General features: G+C 45.4%; 1 protein-coding gene across 2 annotated transcripts in view; it reads left to right on the top strand.

The window, feature by feature from the left end:
* The first annotated feature begins 11,224 nt into the window (after nucleotides 1–11,224).
* Nucleotides 11,225–23,507, top strand: part of CHKA (choline kinase alpha) — a 28,192-nt gene continuing 15,909 nt past the window's right edge. Inside the window, exons 1-2 of one of the 2 annotated variants that reach the window (XM_050952910.1) lie at nucleotides 11,225–11,596; nucleotides 20,723–20,834. In XM_050952910.1, coding sequence (XP_050808867.1) covers nucleotides 11,286–11,596; nucleotides 20,723–20,834 — 423 coding nt within the window. In that variant the 5' untranslated portion in view covers nucleotides 11,225–11,285. Of the gene's footprint in view, nucleotides 11,597–13,406; nucleotides 13,457–20,722; nucleotides 20,835–23,507 lie in introns of those variants that run through there. The other variant, XM_050952911.1, reaches the window with a different exon arrangement.

Consider the following 23,507-nt stretch of genomic DNA (forward strand, 5'->3'; position numbering starts at 1 on the left):
TCGGCACCGGCACGACTCCCGGTACCGCTCTCCGGTGCGGTACGATGTACGGTGCCCTGCGCACAGGGCTCCTCCTCACGTGCTCTCTGCTCCACCATGGCCGTCACGGCACCCATCTGAGTCTTTGCACGCTGATAGCACCGTCTACGGGGATTCAGAAACGCATAGCCATGTCCTCCAGGAGACTCAGGGCACAGAACAAGCGCCTCAGTGGTCCTTCTCAACGCCTTGGGCATATCACCAGGCCCAAGGCAAACCCACAGTTCCATCTTGTTCCGCCCTGTCGGAACATCGTGCACCAGAGGCCACTGTTAGCCGCCCTCCTCCAGCAGGTACAGACGAATCGGCTCTGGCACCGAACCCTCAGGTGTTCCCGGACCCTGATGCTCCTCAGAAACAGGAGTCACTAAATGAGCCAACCATATCGGGTCTGTCGTCGTCCTCTTCACCAGACGAGGCAGTAGCCGGTACTTCTTCATTGGGCCCGCCCCCGATCAACCTCCGAGCCCACCGGGACCTTCTCCGGCGAGTCGCCTTAAATATCAATCTTCAGGTGGAGGAGGTCCCGAAGGTGGAAGACCCGGTCGTAGACATACTGTCGGCGGATGCGCCAACTCGCGTGGCTCTGCCATTCATCCGTTCCATCCAAGCCAAAGCGGACACCATTTGGCAATCTCCGGCGTCTATCCCTCCCACGGCCAGAGGCGTGGAAAGGAAATACATGGTACCCTCTAAAGGGTACGAATACTTATATACCCATCCTCCTCCATGCTCTCTGGTCGTTCAATCTGTGAATGAGCGAGAGCGCCATGGCCAGCAAGCCCCTGCCCCGAAATCGCAGGAGGCTAGACGGATGGATCTATTGGGACGTAAAGTCTACTCTGCCAGAGGCCTCCAACTGTGGGTGGCTAACCAACAGGCCCTGCTCAGCAGGTATAATTATAATACCTGGCAATCGGTGGGTAAGTTCACTGAACTGCTCCCACAGGACTCCCGCCCGGAATTCCAGGCCCTTCTGGAGGAAGGGAAGAAAGTGGCATGGACTTCCCTGCAGGCCTCACTCGACGCTGCTGATTCGGCAGCCAGCGCTGTGGCCTCAGGAATTACAATGTGGAGAATATCGTGGCTGCAGGTGTCAGGCCTACCTCCTGAACTGCAACACACTATCCAGGACTTTCCGTTTGATGGACAGGGCCTTTTCTCTCAGAAAATGGACCCTAGACTCCAGAGTCTCAAGGATAATTGTGTCATCATGCGTTCCCTTGGGATGCATACTCCACAAACCCAACGGAGGTCCTTCCGTAGCCAGCCTCAGCCCCCTTACCCCCCACCCAGGCCACGACAAGACTTTAGCAGGAGGCGTGGTCACGGGAACCGCAGACGGCAATCGGGTTCCCAAGGGGGCCAGAATAACGGTCCCGCCAAACCATCAGCGGGACCCAAACCAAACTTTTGACGGTGCGCCCGAGAGCAGAGCACCAGTCCTTCCCCAGGATCCCCTTCAGTTTTCCAACCACCTTTCCTCCTTCCTCCCTGCATGGGCCCAATTAACCTCGGATCATTGGGTCCTACGCACGGTGGAATTTGGATACCACCTCCAATTTATTTCGCCCCCTCCCTCCCACGAGCAATTCCTCTGGCAAGAGGTTCGTATGCTCCTTTCCATTGGAGCTATAGAGGAGGTGCCGGAGGAGTTCAGGGGCAAGGGATTTTACTCCCGATATTTCCTAATCCCCAAGGCAAAAGGAGGTCTCCGACCCATCCTGGACCTGCACAGACTCAACGTCTTTCTGAAGAAGTTGAAGTTCCGCATGGTGTCCCTGGGGACCATCATCCCATCCTTGGATCCTGGAGACTGGTACGCTGCTCTCGACATGAAGGACGCATACTTTCACATCGCCATTTACCCTCCGCACAGACAGTACCTAGGTTTATGGTGCACCATCAACATTTTCAATTTGTGGTCCTTCCATTTGGCCTCTCCGCCACCCCGCGCGTGTTTACAAAGTGCATGGCTGTAGTGGCCGCCTTCCTCCGTTGTCGGCGAATACACGTCTTTCCTTACCTAGACGACTGGCTTATTTGCGGGACTTCCGAGGCCCAAGTCACCAGGCATGTTGCCATCATCACGAACCTATTTGAGCAGTTGGGCCTGATGATTAATCTAGAGAAGTCTACTCTAGTGCCCACTCAAAGAATAGAATTCATTGAGGCCATTCTAGACTCCAAACTCGCAACAGCCTGCCTTCCACTACCCCGGTTTTGGGTGCTAGTTTCGGCCATAGAAAGCCTCCTAACTTTTCGGACGACCTCGGCCCGCACCTGCCTCAGCCTTCTCGGTCACATGGCCGCATGCACTTTTGTAACCAAGCACGCCAAACTACGCCTGTGTCCCCTTCAAACCTGGCTCACCTCAGTTTACCGCCCAGGCAGGGACGCCATAGACATGGTCGTCACTGTTCCTCAGAGCGTCTTAGGCTCCCTCAACTGGTGGCTAACACCTTCCCTGGTGTGTGCAGGAATGCTGTTCCAACCGAGACAGCCCTCAGTATCCCTAATGACGGACGCGTCGTCTCTCGGCTGGGGGGCACACCTAGGCCATCGTCACACGCAAGGCCTCTGGTCATCTCAAGAGCTAGCGTTGCACATAAACATCCAGGAGCTGAGAGCAGTCTGCCTCACGTGCCAGACATTCCAACATCATCTGCAGGGCCGTTGTGTTCTAGTGCTTATGGACAACACAACAGCAATGCACTACATAAACAAGCAGGGAGGGACTCGATCCTCCCCCCTTTGTCAGGAGGCGCTCCAACTGTGGGAATTTTGTATAGCCCATTCTATAGACCTTGTAGCGTCCTTCCTCCCAGGGGTCTGGAACACTCTGGCAGACCATCTCAGCAGATCCTTTCTCTCCCACGAGTGGTCGCTTCGCCCGGACATTGTGCATTCCAACTTCCAGAAGTGGGGCTTTTCCCACATAGACCTCTTCGCTTCCCACAACAACAGGAAGTGTCAGAGGTTCTGCTCCTTCCAAGGTCTCGCCCCGGGCTCAATATCGGACGCCTTCCTAATCTCTTGGGCGAACCACCTGCTTTACGCCTTTCACCCTTCCCGATGGTGCACAGGATTCTCGTAAAGCTTCGCAGGGACAGGGCTCAACTGATCCTGATCGCCCCTGCGTGGCCCCAGCAACACTGTTACACCACGTTGCTGGACAACTCGATAGCCAATCCAATCCCCCTTCCCCTTCATCAGGATCTGATAACGCAGGACCACGGCAGGCTTCTCCACCCAGACCTGCAATCCCTCCATCTCACGGCATGGCTCCTGCATGGTTAACCCAATCAGAATTACGTTGCTCTGCCCCAGTGTAAGAGGTATTCCTGGGTAGCAGAAAACCTTCTACTCGGTCTACTTACTTAGCCAAGTGGAAACAGTTTTCCTGCTGGTGTCAAACGCGGAATGTCGCACCTACGGAGGTTCCCATCCCCATTATTTTGGACCACCTTTGTTTTCTTAAACAGCAAGGCCTCGCTATCTCATCTTTGCGAGTGCACTTGGCAGCTATTTCTACTTTCCACCCCGGAGAAGGTACTCACTCCATCTTCTCCCACCCTATGGTCTCGAGGTTCCTCAAAGGCTTGGAGCATCTATACCCCCTAGTACGACACCCCGCCCCTTCCTGGGACCTCAATTTAGTCCTGACGAGACTTAAGTCCCCTCCGTTCGAGCCATTGGCAACCTGCTCACTCCTATATTTGTCATGGAAAACAGTCTTCCTTGTAGCCATTACATCGGCTAGGAGAGTCTCTGAGCTTCGGGCTCTGATGGTGGACCCACCATACGGTGTTCCACAAGGACAAGGTGCAGTTACGCCCACATCTGGCGTTCCTCCCTAAAGTAGTCTCAGCCTTTCATCTCCACCAGGACATATTCCTCCCGGTCTTCTTCCCCAAACCGCATACATCTCGTAGGGAGCAGCAATTACATTTGCTCGACGTCCGTAGGGCGCTCGCCTTCTATATTGATCGAATGAGGCCCGTCCACAAAACGCCCCAACTCTTTGTTGCCGTGGCAGACCGGATGAAAGGCCAACCCATTTCTTCTCAGAGGATTTCGTCCTGGGTAACGGCGTGCATCCGGACTTGCTACGATCTAGCTCATACCTCTCCAGGTCATATTACTGCACATTCTACCAGGGCCCAGGCACCGTCAGCCGCCTTCTTAGCTCAAGTACCTATTCAGGAGATATGTCGAGCAGCTGCATGGTCTTCAGTACACACCTTTACTTCCCATTATGCCCTGGTGCAACAATCCAGAGACAATGCAGCCTTCGGCTTAGCAGTTTTGCATTCTTCAGTATCTCACTCCGACCCCACCGCCTAGGTAAGGCTTGGGATTCACCTAATTGGAATGGATATGAGCAAGCACTCGAAGAAGAAAAGATGGTTACTCACCTTTGTAACTGTTGTTCTTCGAGATGCATTGCTCATATCCATTCCAAAACCAGCCCTCCTTTCCCACTGTCGGAGTAGCCGGCAAGAAGGAACTGAGGAGCGGACAGGTTGGCAGGGGTATATATTCGGTGCCATAGCGACACCACGCCAGGGGGTGCCCAGCCGACCCGCCGGGTCTTGCTAGGGTAAAAATCTTCCGACGAGCGTGCACGCAGCGTGCGCACACCTAATTGGAATGAATATGAGCAACACATCTCGAAGAACAACAGTTACAAAGGTGAGTAACCATCTTTTATTAGTTTTCAAAAGATGCCTCATAAGGCTTATTTTGTACAAAGATTATTACATTAGGGTATGAATACAGAGGTGTGTTCTGTCGCACTCAGGCATAAAAAAGTTTGGCTAACTTAAGATAATGTTGCACTCCTTTAGAGTATATGGATGAGCTGTGGCACTCAAACTATCTACAAGGCTGCCATTTAAGTTGCTCTCCAACCATAGCCCCTCCACAAAAGCTTGTGGCAACTATGACATCTGTCAGCAAGGACACTTTCAAAGTAGGCATAGTTTTGTGAGGAGAGCTTCAGAGGTGACGGAGTAATTCCCCTCCAGACCACACAGTCCAACCACAACCATTACTGCAGTCTCAGGGTATGTCTACATCTACAATTTTGCAGCGCTGGTTGTTACAGCTGTATTAGTACAGCTGTATAGGGCCAGCGCTGCAGAGTGGCCACACTTACAGCAACCAGCGCTGCAAGTGGTGTTAGATGTGGCCACACTGCAGCGCTGTTGGGCGGCTTCAAGGGGGGTTCGGGGAACGCGAGAGCAAACCGGGGAAGGAGACCAGCTTCGCCGTGGTTTGCTCTCGCGTTCCCCGAACCACCCTGCAAACCGCAGGGAAGGAGACCTGATTGCTCGGGGGTTCGGGGAACGCGAGAGCAAACCGGGGAAGGAGACCAGCTTCGCCGCGGTTTGCTCTCGCGTTCCCCGAACCACCCTGCAAACCGCAGGGAAGACCTGCTTGCTCGGGGGTTCGGGGAACGCGAGAGCAAACCGGGGAAGGAGACCAGCTTCGCCGCGGTTTGCTCTCGCGTTCCCCGAACCCCCCTGCAAACCGCAGGGAAGACCTGCTTGCTCGGGGGTTCGGGGAACGAGACAGCAAACCGGGGAAGGAGACCAGCTTCGCCGCGGTTTGCTCTCGCGTTCCCTGAACCCCCCTGCAAACCGCAGGGAAGGAGACCTGCTTGCACGGGGGTTCAGGGAACGCGAGAGCAAACCGCAGGGAAGGAGACCTGCTTGCTCGGGAGTTCGGCGAACGCGAGAGCAAACCAGGAAAGGAGACCTGCTTGATTACCAGAGGCTTCCTCAGGTATGCTGGGATACCAGCTTATTCCACGGAGGTCAAGAAAAGCGCTGGTAAGTGTCTACACTTGATTACCAGCGCTGGATCACCAGCGCTGGATCCTCTACACCCGAGACAAAACGGGAGTACGGCCAGCGCTGCAAACAGGGAGTTGCAGCGCTGGTGATGCCCTGCAGATGTGTACACCTCCTAAGTTGCAGCGCTGTAACCCCCTCACCAGCGCTGCAACTTTGTGATGTAGACAAGCCCTCAGGCATACAACAGGCTTAGGAATCCTCCCACCCCCAACACACACACAACAAAATTTGTGCACCATGAATTGAATGACTGTGCTAATTATACATGTGGTTATTTCCTTTTGGGTTATTAAAACCTATTTGTAACAGCTTTTATGGCTTTAGCACTGCACTAAGCCCAAACCTCAAGAAAGTTACACAAATAGAAACAGTTGAGCTAGACTCCACTCTCTAAACACATTCTAAATAGAGGAGAGAGTTGCATCACTCGTGATTAACCATGCTCTCGAGTCACAAGTGCTATTACAAATGTTATTTCAGCCTCAATTATTAAAACCTATTAGCCTACCATACATAGCTAACATAGTAAATTATTGCACAATGAGCAATGCCTTATCTCAGAAAAGATATATTGGAATTGGAAAAAGTTCAGAAAAGGGCAACAAAAATTATTTGGGGTATGGAACAGTTTCTATATGAGGCGACATTAATAAGAGTGGGACTTTTCAGCTTGGAAAAGAGATGACTAAGGGAGGGTATGGTAGAGACCTATAAGTCATGACTGTTATGGAGAAAGTACAGTAACTCCTCACTTAAAGTTGTCCTGGTTAAAACGTTGTTTCGTTGCTGATCAATTAGGGAATGTGCTTGTTTAAAGTTGTGCAATGCTCTCTTCTAACATCGTTGAGCAGCCGCCTGCTTTGTCCACTGCTTGCAGGAAGAGCAGCCCATGGCAGCTAGTTGGTGGGGGCTTGAACTAGGGTGGACCAGCAGCCCCCCTATCAGCCTCCTGCTCCCCTAAGTTTCCGGTACAGTAGCTGCCCAGCAGACTAGCAATTGCAGCTGTCCCTCCCTCCACTGCCATGGGCTGCTCCTGCCCTCTGCCTTGGAGCTGCTCCCTGATACTCCTGCTTGCTGGGCGGGGGTGAGGGGAGGAAGAGGAGGGCTAATGTCAGGGTGTCCCCCTTCCCCCTGCTCCTGCATCCTGCATACCCCATCTTCCATAGAGCAGGGGGGACACACAACAGGGCGTAGGACGGAGGGAGCTTGCTGGCAGCAGCTGCGTCTCAGCAAGCTGATATAATTAACAAGGCAGTGTACTTAAAGGGGAAATGCGCATCTCTCTCTCTCTCTCTCTCTCTCTCTCTCTCACACACACACACACACACACACACACACACACACACACACACACACACGTGTGTCTCTGTCTGTGATGCTGTCTCCCCTCCCTCTATTCCTGCTGCCTTGTACAGTGTGAGCGTTAACCCTTGAGGGCTCAGCCAATTGCTAGTTCATCATTTAGCAGTAAGGCATTCCCTGGTAAATATCCCACCCTCTGACCCTTCACCTCAACCAAGCTTCACAATCATCATCACTGTGTACCAATATTAAATTGTTTGTTTAAATCTTATACTCTGTGTGTGTGTGTGTGTATGTGTATATATATATATATATATGTATAGTCTTTTGTCTGGTGAAAAAAAAATTCCTTAGAACCTAACCTCCTCATTTACATTAATTCTTATGGGGAAATTGGATTAGCTTAACATCATTTCGCTTAAAGTCGCATTTTTCAGGAACATAACTACAACGTTAAGTGAGGAGTTACTGTACTGTATCTAATCTGTGTATAAACATAGAAACCAGTAGGTACTTATCTGTCTCATGCATTTGCACTACTGCTCTGAGCCAGGTTAGATGACATGGTGGTTAATTACTAGTGGCTAGTTTATGTTCATTTTCCCACTATTGCTACTGCTGGTGGAGCTGCATCAGTGGCACTGCAATGTTGAAACTGTGATAAATATGCTAGTCAAGGACTTGGGCTGTCAGTCTGGCACTTTTAAACAGTAATACAGTTAAATTAAATTTGTGCAATGCTCCATTCTAACATCGTTTGGCAGCCGCCTGCTTTGTCCACTGCTTGTAGGAAGAGCAGCCCTTACTGTAAATAAGGAAGCATTACTTACTATTTCTCAGAACACATGAACTAGGGGTCACTAAATGAAATTAATAGACAGCAGGTCTAAAACAAACAAAAGGAAGTATTTCTTCATACAGCGCACAGTCAACCTGTGGAACTCTTTGCCAGAAGATATTGTGAAAGCCAAGACTATAACAGGGTTCAAAAAAGAACTACATAAATTAATGGAGGATAGGTCCATCGATGGCTATTAGACAGGATGGGGAGGGATGTCCCTAGCTCTATTTGCCAGAAGCTGAGAATGGGCAACAGGGGATGGATCACTTGATGATTACATGTTCTGTTCATTCCATCTGAAACATTTGGCATTGGCCACTGTCAGAAGACAGGATACTTGGCTAGATGGACCTTTGGGCTGACCCAGTATGGCCATTCTTATTTTCTTATGGGGAGAAGAAAATTGATTATATGGTAAACCAAATCATTCTAGGATTAGCCTATGAGCTACGTCATCATATAGTTTGAATGCGCACAGGACAACAGACTTTGAAGCAAGTGTTACAGAAATAGGTCTGGCAATTTTGGGGGGTGGGGCAGTGAGGTCTTTTTATCTAATAGACATGGCTACCAGAAATTGGAGGGGGAAGGGGAAGTATTAATGTTTTTCTTTTAGTTGCCAACTGAATTAGTTAGGTATGTACTAGTTTGTCCAAATACAGAGCTTTCTCCCTCCCCCCAGCAGTCTGTTTGTTTAGTAAGTATTAAAATGAAACCCAACAGGATTTACTACTTGTTAACAAGAAATGCCTGAACATGGGAAGGAGAGTTTTAACTAGTTTGGCTGTTGTATTTTCCAAGCATCTGCACAAGGAAGTATTTTAATGTTATCAAGTCCTTAGGCAATGTACACACCCTCAGAGTTTCATACGTTTTACTTTAAAATCAGCATCAGCTGCCTCTGAAATATTATTGACAGACATGAATAAGTCTTGAGAGAGGTGCAACATACAACTCTAACAAGTGACAGATGTCTCATGTCTCACCACCACCTCTGTACACATACTTCCTCCCCCCAGCACAGACGTTGGCAATGGGAGCACGCTCCTTACCACGCACATAGATTGCATGCAAGGTGCTACTGAACGAAACCTGGGCTGGTTTTGGACGCTCTTTCTTACTGTGGGTTTGTGAGACTATTGACAGAAGCTTTTCACCACAGAATACATATGCCACTGGCAGCCATTAGCCCAGTGTATGGCTACAGCAGAAAAAGCATAGAGGGAATCGATACGAACAAAATGAAATAATGTTCTTTCTGTTCAAGGCGCAGTTTAGGCTCCCATGAGCACTGATCACTGATTGTTTTCTGGTCACCTTTTCATCATAAAGAATGGGTACCAATAAACTAGAAAACTAGTATTTGATGCATGTCCTTAGCTAAAAAATACTCCCCTCTCACAAGTGGTTGCGTGTGTGTCAGTTGTCCAGAGGTTATTGCCTTTCACCTCACCCACGGCTGCATTCCAGTGATAAAGTAATTCCTGTATGTATTTTGGACCAAATTCTTAAGTCTTTACTCAGACAAGTCTGTTGAAGTGAATGTGAATTCTGCCTGAGTAAGCATCCCTAAGTTCTACTTGCACCTCTGCCACTGACTTGTCTTGTGATGTTAGGAAAATCATTGACCTGAGTTTCCCGTAATACTTACAAACACCAGCTAATGAACCCTCACAACACACCTGTAGGTAGCATACTCAGAGCTCCTCAGATAAATGGTGGTATATAGAGACCTAGGTGCTGGAGATTCTGCTGCACCCCCTGCTTGAAGTGGTTTCCATTATATACAGAGTGTACAGTTTGGTTCAATGGCTCTCAGCACTCCTACTATAAAAATTGTTCCAGCACCCTGTATAGAGATGCAAAGGTGGCTTGTTCCTTTATTGCTCTTTTATGACAAGAGAGGATATTAAGTCTTAGGCAATTTTAACATTCCTTCCCACTCCACTTGAGGGCTAGGAAAGCTGCCACTGATTTCAGCTGATTATGATGTCACCATCCTAACACGGCAAATACTGCCAGTCTTTCAAGAAAAAGCAGTCAGAGCATGGTATTTCTTATATTTCCAAAGTAAAAAACAAATAGATTTAAAAAAACAAAACTTTAAAGCAATGTACACAGAAACCAATTTTCCTCTGGAGTTCACCTTTCAGTACAGGTCAAATGTGTGAAGTTTGTCATCTCTGTGTGATTCAACTCCAACTGAATAAGACTGTTAATTAGCCTGCATCTTTCCAGAAGAGCTTGAGCTAAAGGAACTCCTGGTTACCATGAGCCAATTTGTCCTGCGCAGCAGTAGCTCCCACAGTGCTCACTGCAATGAATAGATGACACTGCCACCCCAAGCTTAACATCCCAGGACATACTAAGTCAATTAAACACTAGCTACTGAATGATGTAATAATGTTATATTAAATTTCCAAGTGCTAAACCAAACCTAACATAAGGTGACCTCAGCTTGGCCCCAGTCCCCCTCTTCTGCTTGTCCAGTTGACAAGTACACCTCTAGCTATGCCCCCTTTTGCCTCCCTCTCCAGTGACTGCCCAGCTCTGCTAAGGCTTAATGTCCTCGCCCTCCCACCCGCGGAGAATCCTGTTGTGTGGGAGGCGGATGCTGAGCACAGCAGGAGAGCATCCCTGTGCTAGGAGGGTGAGAGAGAGATGGCGGGCACAGCTGGCGGGGGAGGGGTGGTGGGTGGGCACGGCCGGGAGATGGAGGCACGGGGGGTGGAGCCTGATCACAGAGAGAGGGGGCGCTAAGCCCCGAGAAGGGGCTGAGGGGCGGAGCTCAGACGGGAGGGGGATGGAGGCTGAGCGCGGGAAGGTGGGGGTGACCTTCGGCGGTGAATCACCTTGCTCTGCCTCCCCTCCCTCGCCACATCATTGTGAGGCGCGCGCGAGCCGCACCGATCGCCGGGGCAACCGGGAGCAGCCAATCGGCTGCTCGTGTGCCCCTCACAAAAGCCTGCGTTGCGGCAGCTGGCGCCGCTGCTTTCTTTCTGTGCCAATCAGGAGGCGTCTGTTGCCCGAGCCCGCACGCCTGGTGCGGGTCGAGAGCCAATCAGAAAGGACAGCGGGGGGCGAGGGGGAGGGAGGCGAAGGGGGTGTGAGCGAGGTGAGCGGATCCGCGTGTCAGCGGCTATAAGAACGGGAAGCGGGCGCGCGCCTCTCGCATTCCGTCTGCGGGCACCGAGTCGAGCGCGCGCAGCTCCCCGCCCCGATTTGCTTCACCCGCCCGCGCTATGAAGACCAAGTTCTGTAACGGCGAGACCGAGCCCTCCCCGCTGGGGCTGCTGCTCGGCTGTGGCGCCGGCCCCGGGGTGGTCCTGCCCGCCGCGGGGCAGCCGCCGTCGCCGCCCACTCACCCCGAGGCCGAGGGCAAGGAGCTGGCGGGGGTGCGGGCGCCGCAGCACCAGCCGCCGGCCACGTTGCTGCCACCTGAGGAGGAGCCCGACTCGCGCACCCGCCGCAAGGCGTATCTGTGGTGCAAGGAGTTCCTGCCCGGCGCCTGGCGGGGGCTGCAGGAGGAGCAGCTGCGCATCAGCCCCATCAGGTCAGTGCTTTCTCGGGGGCGGGGCAGGGAGCCCTCGGGCGCTGTTGAGGGGCCGGAGCAGCGGGAAAGGGCCAGGGGAGGGCAGGCACTGTCCACAGTGGGGCGGGTGGCGGGCGCTCTGCGCCTGAGGGGGCGGGGAGGTAGTGGTCCCCTCCCCCAGGCCGGTGTTGGGCACTATGGGGCTGAGGGGGCGGGGATCTTCTCCCACCTGCATTCTCCTCCTGCCCTGGGCGCCCCCCGCACTGCTTGTTGGAGGTAGGTATGGGGAGTAGACAGGCTGGCTGAGCTCCTCAGCTGGATTCTTCCTCCTCTCCCCCTCGCCAAGAGCACCAGCTGCAAGGTCAGTGCGGCCAACCCACCTAGAGCCCCGAGCGGGCGGGGCAGGGAGGACCTACTTCCCTCTGCATCTTCCAAAGCCCAGGCGGGGGAGGGGGCTGGGCAGCAGAAATCAGTTGAAATTCAGTAGTTAAGTCAGGGTAGCGAATCCAGAACCAAAGGCAAGGGGGGTCGGCACTGTTACATCTGTAGCTCAATTCTGAACCAAGAGGCGGTGCTCTGGATAGTTACCAAAATATGCTTGATTCGTGGCTCACCAGAGCATTTGTGGGAGCTCCTGCACTGCTTATACAATTGCCTAAAAATGCTTGCACTCTACTTAGAACAATTTGAGTGTTTCAAACTTGTTCCTTGGTTTTTTTGTCTGTGACTTTTTTCAGTGTCCAAAATTTCATTTTCTTTTCATCCTGTAAATTGAAAGTGGTAGTGCAAATCCCAGCATTGTGAGTCATCTTTGTTTCTGTAGTGCTGTGATTCAGCATGTCAGTTGGTTACTATGGAGTAACCAGGTTTGTATGGCCTGGATATGAACATGAGGGAGTTAGACTATGGATTCTTTGGTCAGCAACTGTAAATGTATTTTGGAACTGCCCTCTAACAGTGAAAGAGAGCAGTATCCATTTTTACATAAGTCTTAAATACTTCCAAATGCCCAAGTACCTCTGACCATAACTGTGGTTCAAGGGTTTGCATTTTCAAAAGCCGCTATGTGAAAGGGATTTGTGACTTCAAAACTATTTGCTCAACAAGTTTAAAATATTTTAGGATCTTAATTAACTTGAAATCTAGTACTGTTTAATTCTCTAACCGACCTTCAGGAGCTACACTTGTACTGGAGCCCCCCTGGCACTTTTTGTGGCTCTAAAACATGTTCCATTTTAAATGTTTCTCCATATACAGAGCACTGATTATTCAAGTTAAATGGTGGAAATGACTAGACAGAGTTGATAGTATACCAAGTAAAATGAAGACTCTTCTTGAATTTCTGAGTTACACTAAACTAAGATGGTGTCTGGTTTTTTACTCTTTTTACAGATATGATCTCTGAGTTGGATGTTTTCTATAATTAGTTATTTAAACATTAAAGGATCACAGTCATTGTGGTTTCCTGATATTCTAACTTTACCTGTCCAAATTTCTGCAAATAGTCACCAGAGTGACATTATCTGAAAGTCCTTTAGTTTCCAGTTGTTAATCTTCCTACTGTGTTGGGATACTTACTATTTTACTCTTATCTACCCACTCCTGTTTTCTCCTCTTTGTCAACCTGCTTCACTGACTGAGGCTAAATATTTCCATTTTGCCTCAGACTGTGGTGCTCTCTCCTCCATTTCTTGGAAGGTTTCCCTTTTGCCTTTGAGACAAATTATCTAGGCCATTTTGCGTTGGCAGCTTTCCTCAGGAAGGGGGCTGTGACAAAAAATACCTTAAATTGTTGCATTTTTCTGGCCAGCAGTTGCACTCTACTGCCATAGAACCTCTTGGACTCCATTTCCCTCTTACGGAGAACATAGCCCTGATTCGGTGAGTCTTGGATTAACAAAATTGGATATTCCTGTTAATGGCTGTTTATGGAAAACTGCTTTGTTGACACAGTGCATCCAAGAGGCTTTGAGCACCATCATTGCCAGGAGGTGTTGGAGATGGATTGGTCATGTGCTTCAGATGGAAACTGATTCCATCACCAGAGTAGCAGTAAGATGGGCATCTAAAGGCAAGCGAAAACGAGGTTGTGCGAAAACAACATGGCGAAGAGCTGTGGAAGCTGAACTGAAAAACCTGGGGCACAGCTGGGAAACTATTGAAAGACTTGCCAGAAACAGGCAAGAGTGGAGGAGCTTTGACACCCTTAAATGCCAGAGGCGTAATAGGACCATGATGATGATGGAAAACTGCTACCAGTTTAGATGTAGCTCCTGATGTCAGGGAGGGTCAAAATATTGTGACTTGATAGCAGAGTGAATGACATTACTCTGACCAGTTGCACAGCTATTCAGAACAAAGTTATATGTGAAAATGACAATTGTGCCATTTTTGCTGTTTTGGAAAACTGAGCAGAGACATTGGAGATGTTGCCTCTAAACCTTATTGTGATGGGTTGGATCACAGAAACCCCCTTGGGGCTGCCAACTGATGTGCCAAGACTACTACTGCCTCTGCTTTCCCTGCCAGCCTGGGACTCCAGAGCCCTGTCTAGTTGTGCCAGACTTGCTTGCTGGCTGCAAACACTGACCCAAGTCTGAACCACATCCCACAAACTGCAAGCTTAACTGAAGGCAGCTTAAAGAAGTCTAACACTCAGATGCCCAACTCCTAATGGGGCTCAAACCCCAAATAAATCCATTTTACCCTGTATAAAGCTTATGCAGGGTAAACTCATAAATTGTTTGCCCTCTATAACATTGTTTGCCTCCCACTCCCAGGTATTAATGCATAGTCTGGGTTAAATAGGAAGTAAGCAGTGATTTTTATTAAATACAGACAGTAGGATTTAAGTGGTTTCAAGTAGTAACAGACAGAACAAAATGCATGTTTTATTTTAGTTTGCTTGGTAATTCAAGTCTATATCTAATGCAGTAAAACAAATACAGATAAAACCTCACCCTCAGCCCTCGTCCAGACTAACCCGCGGCATCGGCGGGTTAAAATCGATTGCTCGGGGATCGATATATCGCGTCTAGTCTGGACGCGGTGTATCGATCCCCGAGCGCGCTTACATCGATTCCGGAACTCCATCAATCCGAACGGAGTTCCGGAATCGACGTGGAGAGCCGCGGACATCGATGCCGCCCCGTCCAGACTGGTGAGTACCTCGATTTTAGAAATTCGACTTCAGCTACGTTATTCTCGTAGCTGAAGTTGCGTATCTAAAATCGATTTTATTTCCTAGTCTGGACGTGGCCTCAGAGGTGATCGAGTAAGCTTCTTTTTACAGACTAGTCTCCTAATCTGGGTCCAGCACTCACTCACACACCCTGTGGTTACTGTCCTTTGTTCCAATTTCCTTCAGGTAGCCTCTCCACCCCCAAAGGATATCTCTTGAGCTAGCTGAAGACAATGGAGGGATCTCCCAAAGGTTTAAATAGACTTTCTCTTGTGGGTGGATACCCCTTTCTCCCTCTGTGTAGAATTCCAGCTACAAGATGGAGTTTTGGAGTAACATGGGCAAGTCGCATGTCCATGCATGACTCAGAACTTACAGGGAGCAACATGGTTCACATGCTACCTTGAATGTCTTCATGTAGACTACTTATGTGGATTGGAGCCTTCTAAGGTGCATTGTCCCTTAAGTGCTTCTTGGTTGGGTACTTAACTTGCAAATTTCTTCCTAAAGAAGCTGACCAAATGCTGTACTAAGGCTATTTAAAATCAAACAAGTATACAGCCAATATTCATAACTTCGAATACAATAATAACAACACATACATATACATAGGATGAATAGCTTCTGTAGAACATAACCTTTACAGAGATGTTACATGGCATATGTAGCCTAAACATTCCAGTGATGTCATGTATACATTCATAAAGCTTTATGGGGTGCGATGTCACACTTATGAATAACCCTTTCATCTTTGGTATTGGCCTTCAACTAGTGGTAGTACTCTACTTCTCTTGCAAAGAAAGTGTTACTTTCTTTTCCCATCTGTGGCCGTTGATCAGCAGCTGGGATGGTGTATGCCAACCTTTACTGAGTAGAGTATCACACCATAGTGCTATTGGACATCTCTCTACATGCTGAGAAAGGAGTCCCTGTTTGAAATGCCAAATCATATGGTGCCACAGAAGCAGATTAATTGAATCTTGTTGCCTTTTCACATACTTTTTTTCGTAGTTACATTGGTATTGTATTCAGAAACTGTATTTACAACTTCAAGTGATTTGTCATAAGGAAAGCCTTTATTGGTCTCCTGTATGACGTGCCATGATTACATCTTTCAGAGATGAAGTGCATGAAACTATTGCCCTTGCAAAGCATAGTCAAGTTCAAGCTAAATGGAGTAGCACAAGGATTCCTGAACCTTGATACAGTGTCATCGGTAGAGCACCAGACAAATAAACTTCAAAATCAGTCCTTCACATTGGAATTGTCCATCACTGTGGTTTTGTATTGTATACAATTAATTTGAAAGGACTGTTTATCCTAAAACTAATAAACTATCCCATTCTCAAGAGCTTTACAAGGGAAGTAAACATTAACAGTTCGATGTTCTATGTTAAATGCTATTTGGAGATGTAGGTAGCCCTAGTGTTGTAGTCATGACTCTACATGGTTTATTTTTGCTCTTCATGTGATCTCCCTTATCTTTCTATTTTCTCCCCCGTTTACCTGCATGGTTATAAGTTGCCTAGTCTTTCCCCCCACTGCATACTTATAGTTGCCAGATCACCTGGTCCTCTTCTTCCTTAAACATAATATCTGGATGCATTGTAGTACTGTTTCCTTGGATATTCATTTCCCTGGTTCCAAAGGATTGCTGCTGTTTTCTCTGTGTAGTTAGCAGCCCCAGTAGAAGCATACAGACTGGCTGCTTCTCAGTGGTGATAGGTTTTTTAAAAGGCATTCTTACTTCATCACAAAGGGCATAGATCTCTATTGAAGCAGCTGAAAATGAGTAGCTAGTGCCATGTCATTAGCCAGCTCTCTGCAGATAAGTTCAGGAAGTGCTGATCTACACAGCTTTTTTTTGTAGGTCTCTGACATTCAGACTCCTAGGATCCCATTGAAGGTAAACCTGAGCAATAGAATATAACAGGGTCTGTCATGCTGTGCTTTTCCCAGACCTCTGAGCTTTGGGGCATCTGAAAGAGCTGCAGCTTTTTGTCAAGTGGTGAGATGTTCTGAAATCTCTGGGAGGCAAAATAAAGGCTACAGTAATGTGTATTGCATGCTAACCTTTTCTAAAACATTGTCACCTTTAGCTGTACATTGATATTGGTGCACTTCACTAAGTAGTTCCAGGATACTGGCACAATCACTTACAGGACTGCAGGATTTCCTAAACTTCTTACCCAGCTAAAAAATCAACCATGATTTAGCAGTTCTACCAAATGCCTATATAAGTTCCTCTTCCTAAAGAGTACCTCAGCCAGCATATCTGTTTAAAGCTCAGTTGTGGTCTGAAAACAAATATTGAATAATGGCAGCATGAGCTACCCAGTCTGTCTCAATTATTTCCTAGCAGGTGTGCTCAATTTAAAAAAAAAAACTTTCTAATTGCTGTTCCAGCAAACTCAACCTGGGATTCTAAAGTCAAACTTTCTTTTGCTTTTTCTTCTCTTGTGTTACCACTAGAAAAAGGTTCTACAGGCCAGATTTTGCCCTCATACCTGTGCAGGAGGGATAGTTCAGTGGTTTGAGCATTGGCCTTCTAAACTCAGGGTTGTGAGTTCAATCCTTGAGGGGGCCACTTAAGGAATCTGGCGCAAAAATTGGTCCTGCTAGTGAAGGCGGGGGCTGGACTTGATGACCTTTCAAGGTCCCTGCCAGTTCTAGGAGACTGGTATATCTCCTATTATTATAAACCCACTGAAGATAACTGGGTTGCACAGGTATGTGGGCAAAATCTAAGTGGTCCTGCAGCTGTATCTTGGTAATCAATTCTGTTAGTCATGCTCAGGAATGAATTGAAATCACCTTTCACTAGACTGCTAGTTCTGCAGTGCTCACAGAAGTCAAAAGTAACAATGCATTAATCAGCCTGTTATGACTCTGAATATTATATGCAGGGAGCATACCTGTTGAGTACGAATGAATTAGGTTTAGATAGTCATGTTTCAGGGTAGAACTGCATTTTAAATAAGACTGATTAATCAAAGCTAAGTTGAGACAGTAACAAACTTTTATGTTGCATGGTTGAACCAATTTATTTCAGTGTTTAAAAACAAGGTTCTCCTGAGCCCTTCTAAGCCATTTCAGCACATTAGAAATATTAAAAGATAAGACAACTAGCAAGTGGAGTATGTAGCAATAGCTGCCATTTTTGTAAAACACCACTGTCATAAAAACCTTTCTTTAAACTGCAGTACTTCAGACATCATGCAATTTTGTAATGAGCATAGCTTTATGCATTACAGGTAAGAGGTGATGCACATCTGTAATCATAAATAACTGAAACCTATGAAAATCCTGCAGTTGTGAGCGGCATCAGTGTTCTTTTCTTTCCCTCTCAATCTTTTGCTGCTGCCTTATGAATAATTTACTGGGTGAGAGACAGGTATGGCTGTCTTCAAGGTAATCAGATCACTGATTTACATATTAGAAACAAGTAGGCAATGTAGTGATAACGCTTCTGTAGCACTTTGTTTAGCTTGAAATAAGTGAGCGTAAATGGGGGTATGATATGAGCATAAGTGTTCAGTCTAATCTTTTATCTTGAAATGATTTAAAGGAGGAGGTTCAATTTGCTATAATAAACTTGGTCCAGATACTGGATAACCAGGCTGTTGCCAAGATAATTAAATGCTTGAAGGCTTTCAAAAGATGAACTTGTAACTGGGATACTCAAAGCAATATTAGCTCCAGGATTGCAAAGCAATGTAATCTTGCTGATATGGGAGAGAGAACCAGAAGTATACTGAATCCCGCCCTTGACAGATACCTGTCTAGCTATAGCTAGTTGTGGTACCATACTTTAATTTGACTAGATATTTAGCTTGAAAGTTTGCTAACTTCCTGGGGATGCTTAACTCAACTTTTTTTATTTGTTCACTCAACATCTCACAGCTCTTGTGATTACCACTGCAAGCTGACCACCATCTTCTTTTCTCAGGTTTTACATATTTCCCTGATGTCTTCGATCATATTTTGGTATACTACCTAGCACAGCAGGATCCCAATCCTAGTTGGGATGTGAGTGGCTATGGTAATATAAACATTTAAAAATTCCAGGCTTGCTTATAGACATGAATCCATTTGATTGTACAAGTGCCAAACTACAGCCTTCTCAGCATCTGATAGATGCCAACTATTATCTTCCTTGTGGCACCATAACAATTGACAAACTCATCACTCTGTCGCAACCCCAAGGAACAAAAATAACCTTAGATGCTGTCCATCATTTTTAGCTGTCCCATTTATGAAGTTGAGAACCAATTCTAATTAGTTTTCATCCTATTCTGCCTGCCTAGCGTCATTAGCCTTCTAATTCGTTTATCTTTGCCTATAAAAGGGGCATCAGACATATTCTGCTTGCTGTTGGACCACCAGCACAGGAAAATATCACTCCAGATGTATTCCATTTCATTTCCCCTCAGTAAAACTATTGTCACAGTTGTAGGCAGTATTTTCTCCTCTGACACTATTAGTTACTCTTAAAATACAAAAATTTACATTTAAAGATGCTATATAAAAATATTTTACTACTAGACTTCATAAGACCCAACACCTCTGCAACCATAGCACAGACTGTGTAAATCTAGTCTGTTTGCAGAATGAGCTGACATGTCATCACACTAATTTGTTGTCCATGGGTAGTTAAATGAGCATTCTTTTGACCTATCAAGCTGCACTGGAAGTTTTTGTCCAAGTAAAATTTTAAACTATTCTAGTAAAAGGGGTACAAGCTGAAAACATATTTCATTAATCTTAGAGGTTCCTTTTTGTGTGGTTTTTAATCATATCATGCAGCACATATAGTAGACATTTGTTTCACAACCCCATGTACCAGGTGCTAGTCCCACTATAATAGGGCTCCCCAAACAGTCAGCTAATTAAACTGAGAGCTAGTGCAAATCAAATTTCAGTACATTTTAGATCAGCAGGTTTCTGCATATAAACTACCATGTGAAACTCTTATTTTGTTTTTACTATAGGTAAGCAGGACTGAAATCATGCAATTTCTTTGGGGTTCTAATTAAACCATTAGTTGATGGTGTCCTTCAATACCTGATGTTACAAGTAAATAAAGGGAGAGAGCATAGTACACAATCAAGTTCGCAGAAGCGTATGAAAATTTCTGCCAAACTTCTGTGTTCATAACTGCATGTCTCAAGATAAAGTAACTGAACTTTTTTCGGTGACTGTTAAATCTAATCTTTTTAGAGGTTTAGTGCTTATGAAGAGATGAGCACAGATGAGTCTCATGTTATGCGGGGGGTTCCATTCTGCAGTTAGCGCGTAAAGCAAAAACCGCATATAGTCAAAATTACATTGAGTTGAATGGCAGGTGGAATTGCCTGCACTACAAAAAGTTTCAATTTTTTCCTTTTTTGTTTTTTTTGCCGACCACATAAAGCTGAAATCGCACATGTTAATTGCACATAAGATGCGACAGACCTGTACAGCTTAGAACAGCATCATTTTAACATGTCTCATTAAAACATGTCAGTCCTGACCTTCACCATATCTACTATATGACTCATGAGCCTTTCCCCAAATAGATCCTGCTGCTGTTCATTTAAGTAATTGGTATTTTGAAAATGTGGAAGAGTCTTTATTCCTCAGGCTAGATTCCAATGTAACTCTTCAGCAGAAAAACAGACTGTCCCACAGTAAGTAAAAGACCTATTTTTTTTGTCTTCCCCCAAATAAAAATTTAGATTTTTATCTCTAATGGCAAGCTATGTTATGAGCAGTCTTTAAAAAATTTCGTACTGATTTGTGGTTTAGTGATGTGCTGAAGAATTTGAATTTGGTCTGTGTTTACATCAGCTCACTCATTCTATATCTGACAGTCCAGAGCCTTGGAATACGTACTAAAGCAGGAATCTATTCTTCACTGATATGAGAAGAATGTACAGTTTTCTGATGTTCAGTAGACTTTGTGAACATCACCTTTCTTTTGATAGAGGTGGCCTCAGCAACATGCTGTTCCAGTGCTCGTTACCTGACACCATGGAGATGGTTGCAGATGAGCCACGAAAAGTTCTCCTCCGCTTATATGGTGCAATCCTACAGATGGTGAGTACATAGAACATTTTGGGAGTGGGAGGGTTTCTATAGTTTATATCTGGAGAATTATTTCAAGAGACTTAAACGATCAGTGTCACAAGGCAAGTGTATTCTACTCTTACTGTTGGGGAATTTTTTTTTTGGTGGTGGTGGGACTAGATCTCTAGTTTGTCAGTTTCTGTTATTTGTCATTGCCTAGAACTTGTACTCCTTTCTATACAGAAATCCTGGCTCGCGTGTATCAGCTGAAGGCTCATTTGCTGTTGGTTTGGTCCATAATGTTTATTTCTGGTATTAAGAGTTTGCAGTGTGATATTCCAAAACAAGGTATAAAATCTGCTGCTGTGTAATTTATAGGAATTTCTTTGGTATCATAAGATTTCAAAAGACTAAACAATTTGTAAATCCTTTAAATCTTAGCCTCACTTTCACAAACCCTTCTTAGGTTTAAGTTGAAGCTTTGTCAAACTTACTCTGAATAGCCTTTGAGCATTTTGTAGAGACCTATGCTGAGTAGATGTCTATTATGGTTACTGTAAAAACTATTGATGTACAGTATTTAATAGCATTAAAACTTTGGACCCAAACATCCAGTACCCTGCAGCTGTCTCATTCCGAAACCTGTATTTCAGAAACCTGTATTTCAGAATGTATGCTAGGTCTTAAAACTGCCATAGCAGCTTACTAACATGGAGCTCTTTATCAAACATTCTTTCAATATTGCTCTCACTGCCAATTAGTCAGTACCAAGATTAAAACCCCTTTGTAAATATTACCATGTAATTGTCAATCTTTAAAAGAGAATTAACAGGTGAACTTCCAAATGGAGTATACAACACTCGGTGTGGAACAAACTTTAATCTTACCTACCTTTCTTGACACTTCGCACAATGTTCAGTTTTTCCCATGTGATTGAAATTTCTTTTGCTGACCATTAGCTGGTGGCAATTTCCTTCGATTCCCAGTCACTTCCTTGGAATAATCTTCTGAAGGCATTACATCAGTTAATTATTGAAAATGTAATCCATGCTTCCTTCTGTGAGTTGACCAGTAAGTGATAATAGCATCCAATTAAACCTGAAAGTGTCGCTTAACTAATCACAAAATGCATCTTATTTATATACACAACACAATGAGATTCAGGTCCTGACTTTAATTGCTGAAAGCCTGGGCCATCATTCATTTTAAAGGGTTTATTCTTAGCATGGCCCACTGTAGCCAAGTATTGCGGCAACAGCCATAGATTATCCACTGGTCTGAGACCACCCAGGCACAGCTGGGACTAAATTAAGAATTCAGTCTGTATTTGATAAATACATAGTATTCAGTTAAGCCAAGCTTTAATAATTTTCTTTTAGTTAAACCTTCCAAAAGACAACTGGTTATTTTTTAAAATAATCCATAGTCAATTTACAAAATAGGTTAGAGATTGATATTAGTATAATTCACTAAATGATTTTCACAATAGAATAATTTTAATTTTATGGGTTTAATTTTAGTTATCTTAAAATGTCAATAGTTTTGAGTAGGAAAATGGACTGCAAAACTTCTGTATTTGAGTAATGGAAGTGCAGAACTTCTTGCTTTTTTTAGTAGCAAGAGGCTTCGAATGTAATTATGCATTGAAAAAGTTTGGAAAAACAAATTGCAAATATTAGAGCTTAGTCACCTGCCTCTTTCCCTCGGGGTTTTTTCTTGACTTACCTCTTTTCTGCCCTGTTCATAAAGGAATCAAAAGAAGATTTTGCGCTTTAAAATAGAAGGACTAATTTGTCTAAATTGGTTAAATCATTTGAAATTGTACATTCAGAACTTTTCTAACCTTTTTCATCTTGGTGTTGAAGGATCTTTTGAGATGTCTAATTTCCTTTATTTCCGTAGTGACAGTGAAATGACTGCTCTTGTTGGTGCAGTTCACTAAGGGTTAAGTAAGCAGAGAAAGTCCCAAGGTAAAACTTTCAGATTGCATTGAGGTTCACAATTTCTGTCGACAAACATTTGTCTCTTCCAGCACCTACATCTTAAACTCAAATTAAAACAAGCAAACTGCATTTTTTTTATTGAGGTATTTTGAAAGCCTCATTTAGGATTGTAGTGAATTTCTGGTGGCATAAACTAAAATATTTAAGCAGGGTTATAAAGAACACGTGAACAAAATTCTTCCCTTTTTAGTGATTAAAAACTATCACTTGCATATAGAAAGAAATAGGGACATTAGTTGAGAAGTTTGTCAGATTTGGGGCCTAATCCCAAAATTATTTAAGACCCAATGATAGTTTTAGAAAAATAAGTCATCACTTGTAAGTTTTAACTGGTTTTGCTGCCTTTGCTCTAGTGGTTTTGAACTGTTGTCAGTTCCAATTTCTGTTGAAATTGGTGCACAAAGCAAGCTATGCTAGGTCCCCTCATTCAGTGAAGACTGTATTCATAATAAATAATTAAGGAGTGAAACATAGAAAAGTAAGTGACACTGATTTTTTAAATGAAGGATACTTGCACCACTATTTCCAATAAGAGCCACCTTTTGGGAGAACCATTTGTTGCTAATAAAAAATGATTCCAGTTTGCTATTATGAATTTTGGAAGACACAAATGTCAGTACATATAACTCATCAAATATAAACCATGCCAGTTGGTTAAAGCTGCCACACAAGGATAGCTTTGTCCTTCCTCTGTCATAAT

This window comes from Gopherus flavomarginatus, chromosome 5 (assembly GCF_025201925.1).
Source record: "Gopherus flavomarginatus isolate rGopFla2 chromosome 5, rGopFla2.mat.asm, whole genome shotgun sequence".
NCBI lineage: Eukaryota > Metazoa > Chordata > Testudines > Testudinidae > Gopherus > Gopherus flavomarginatus.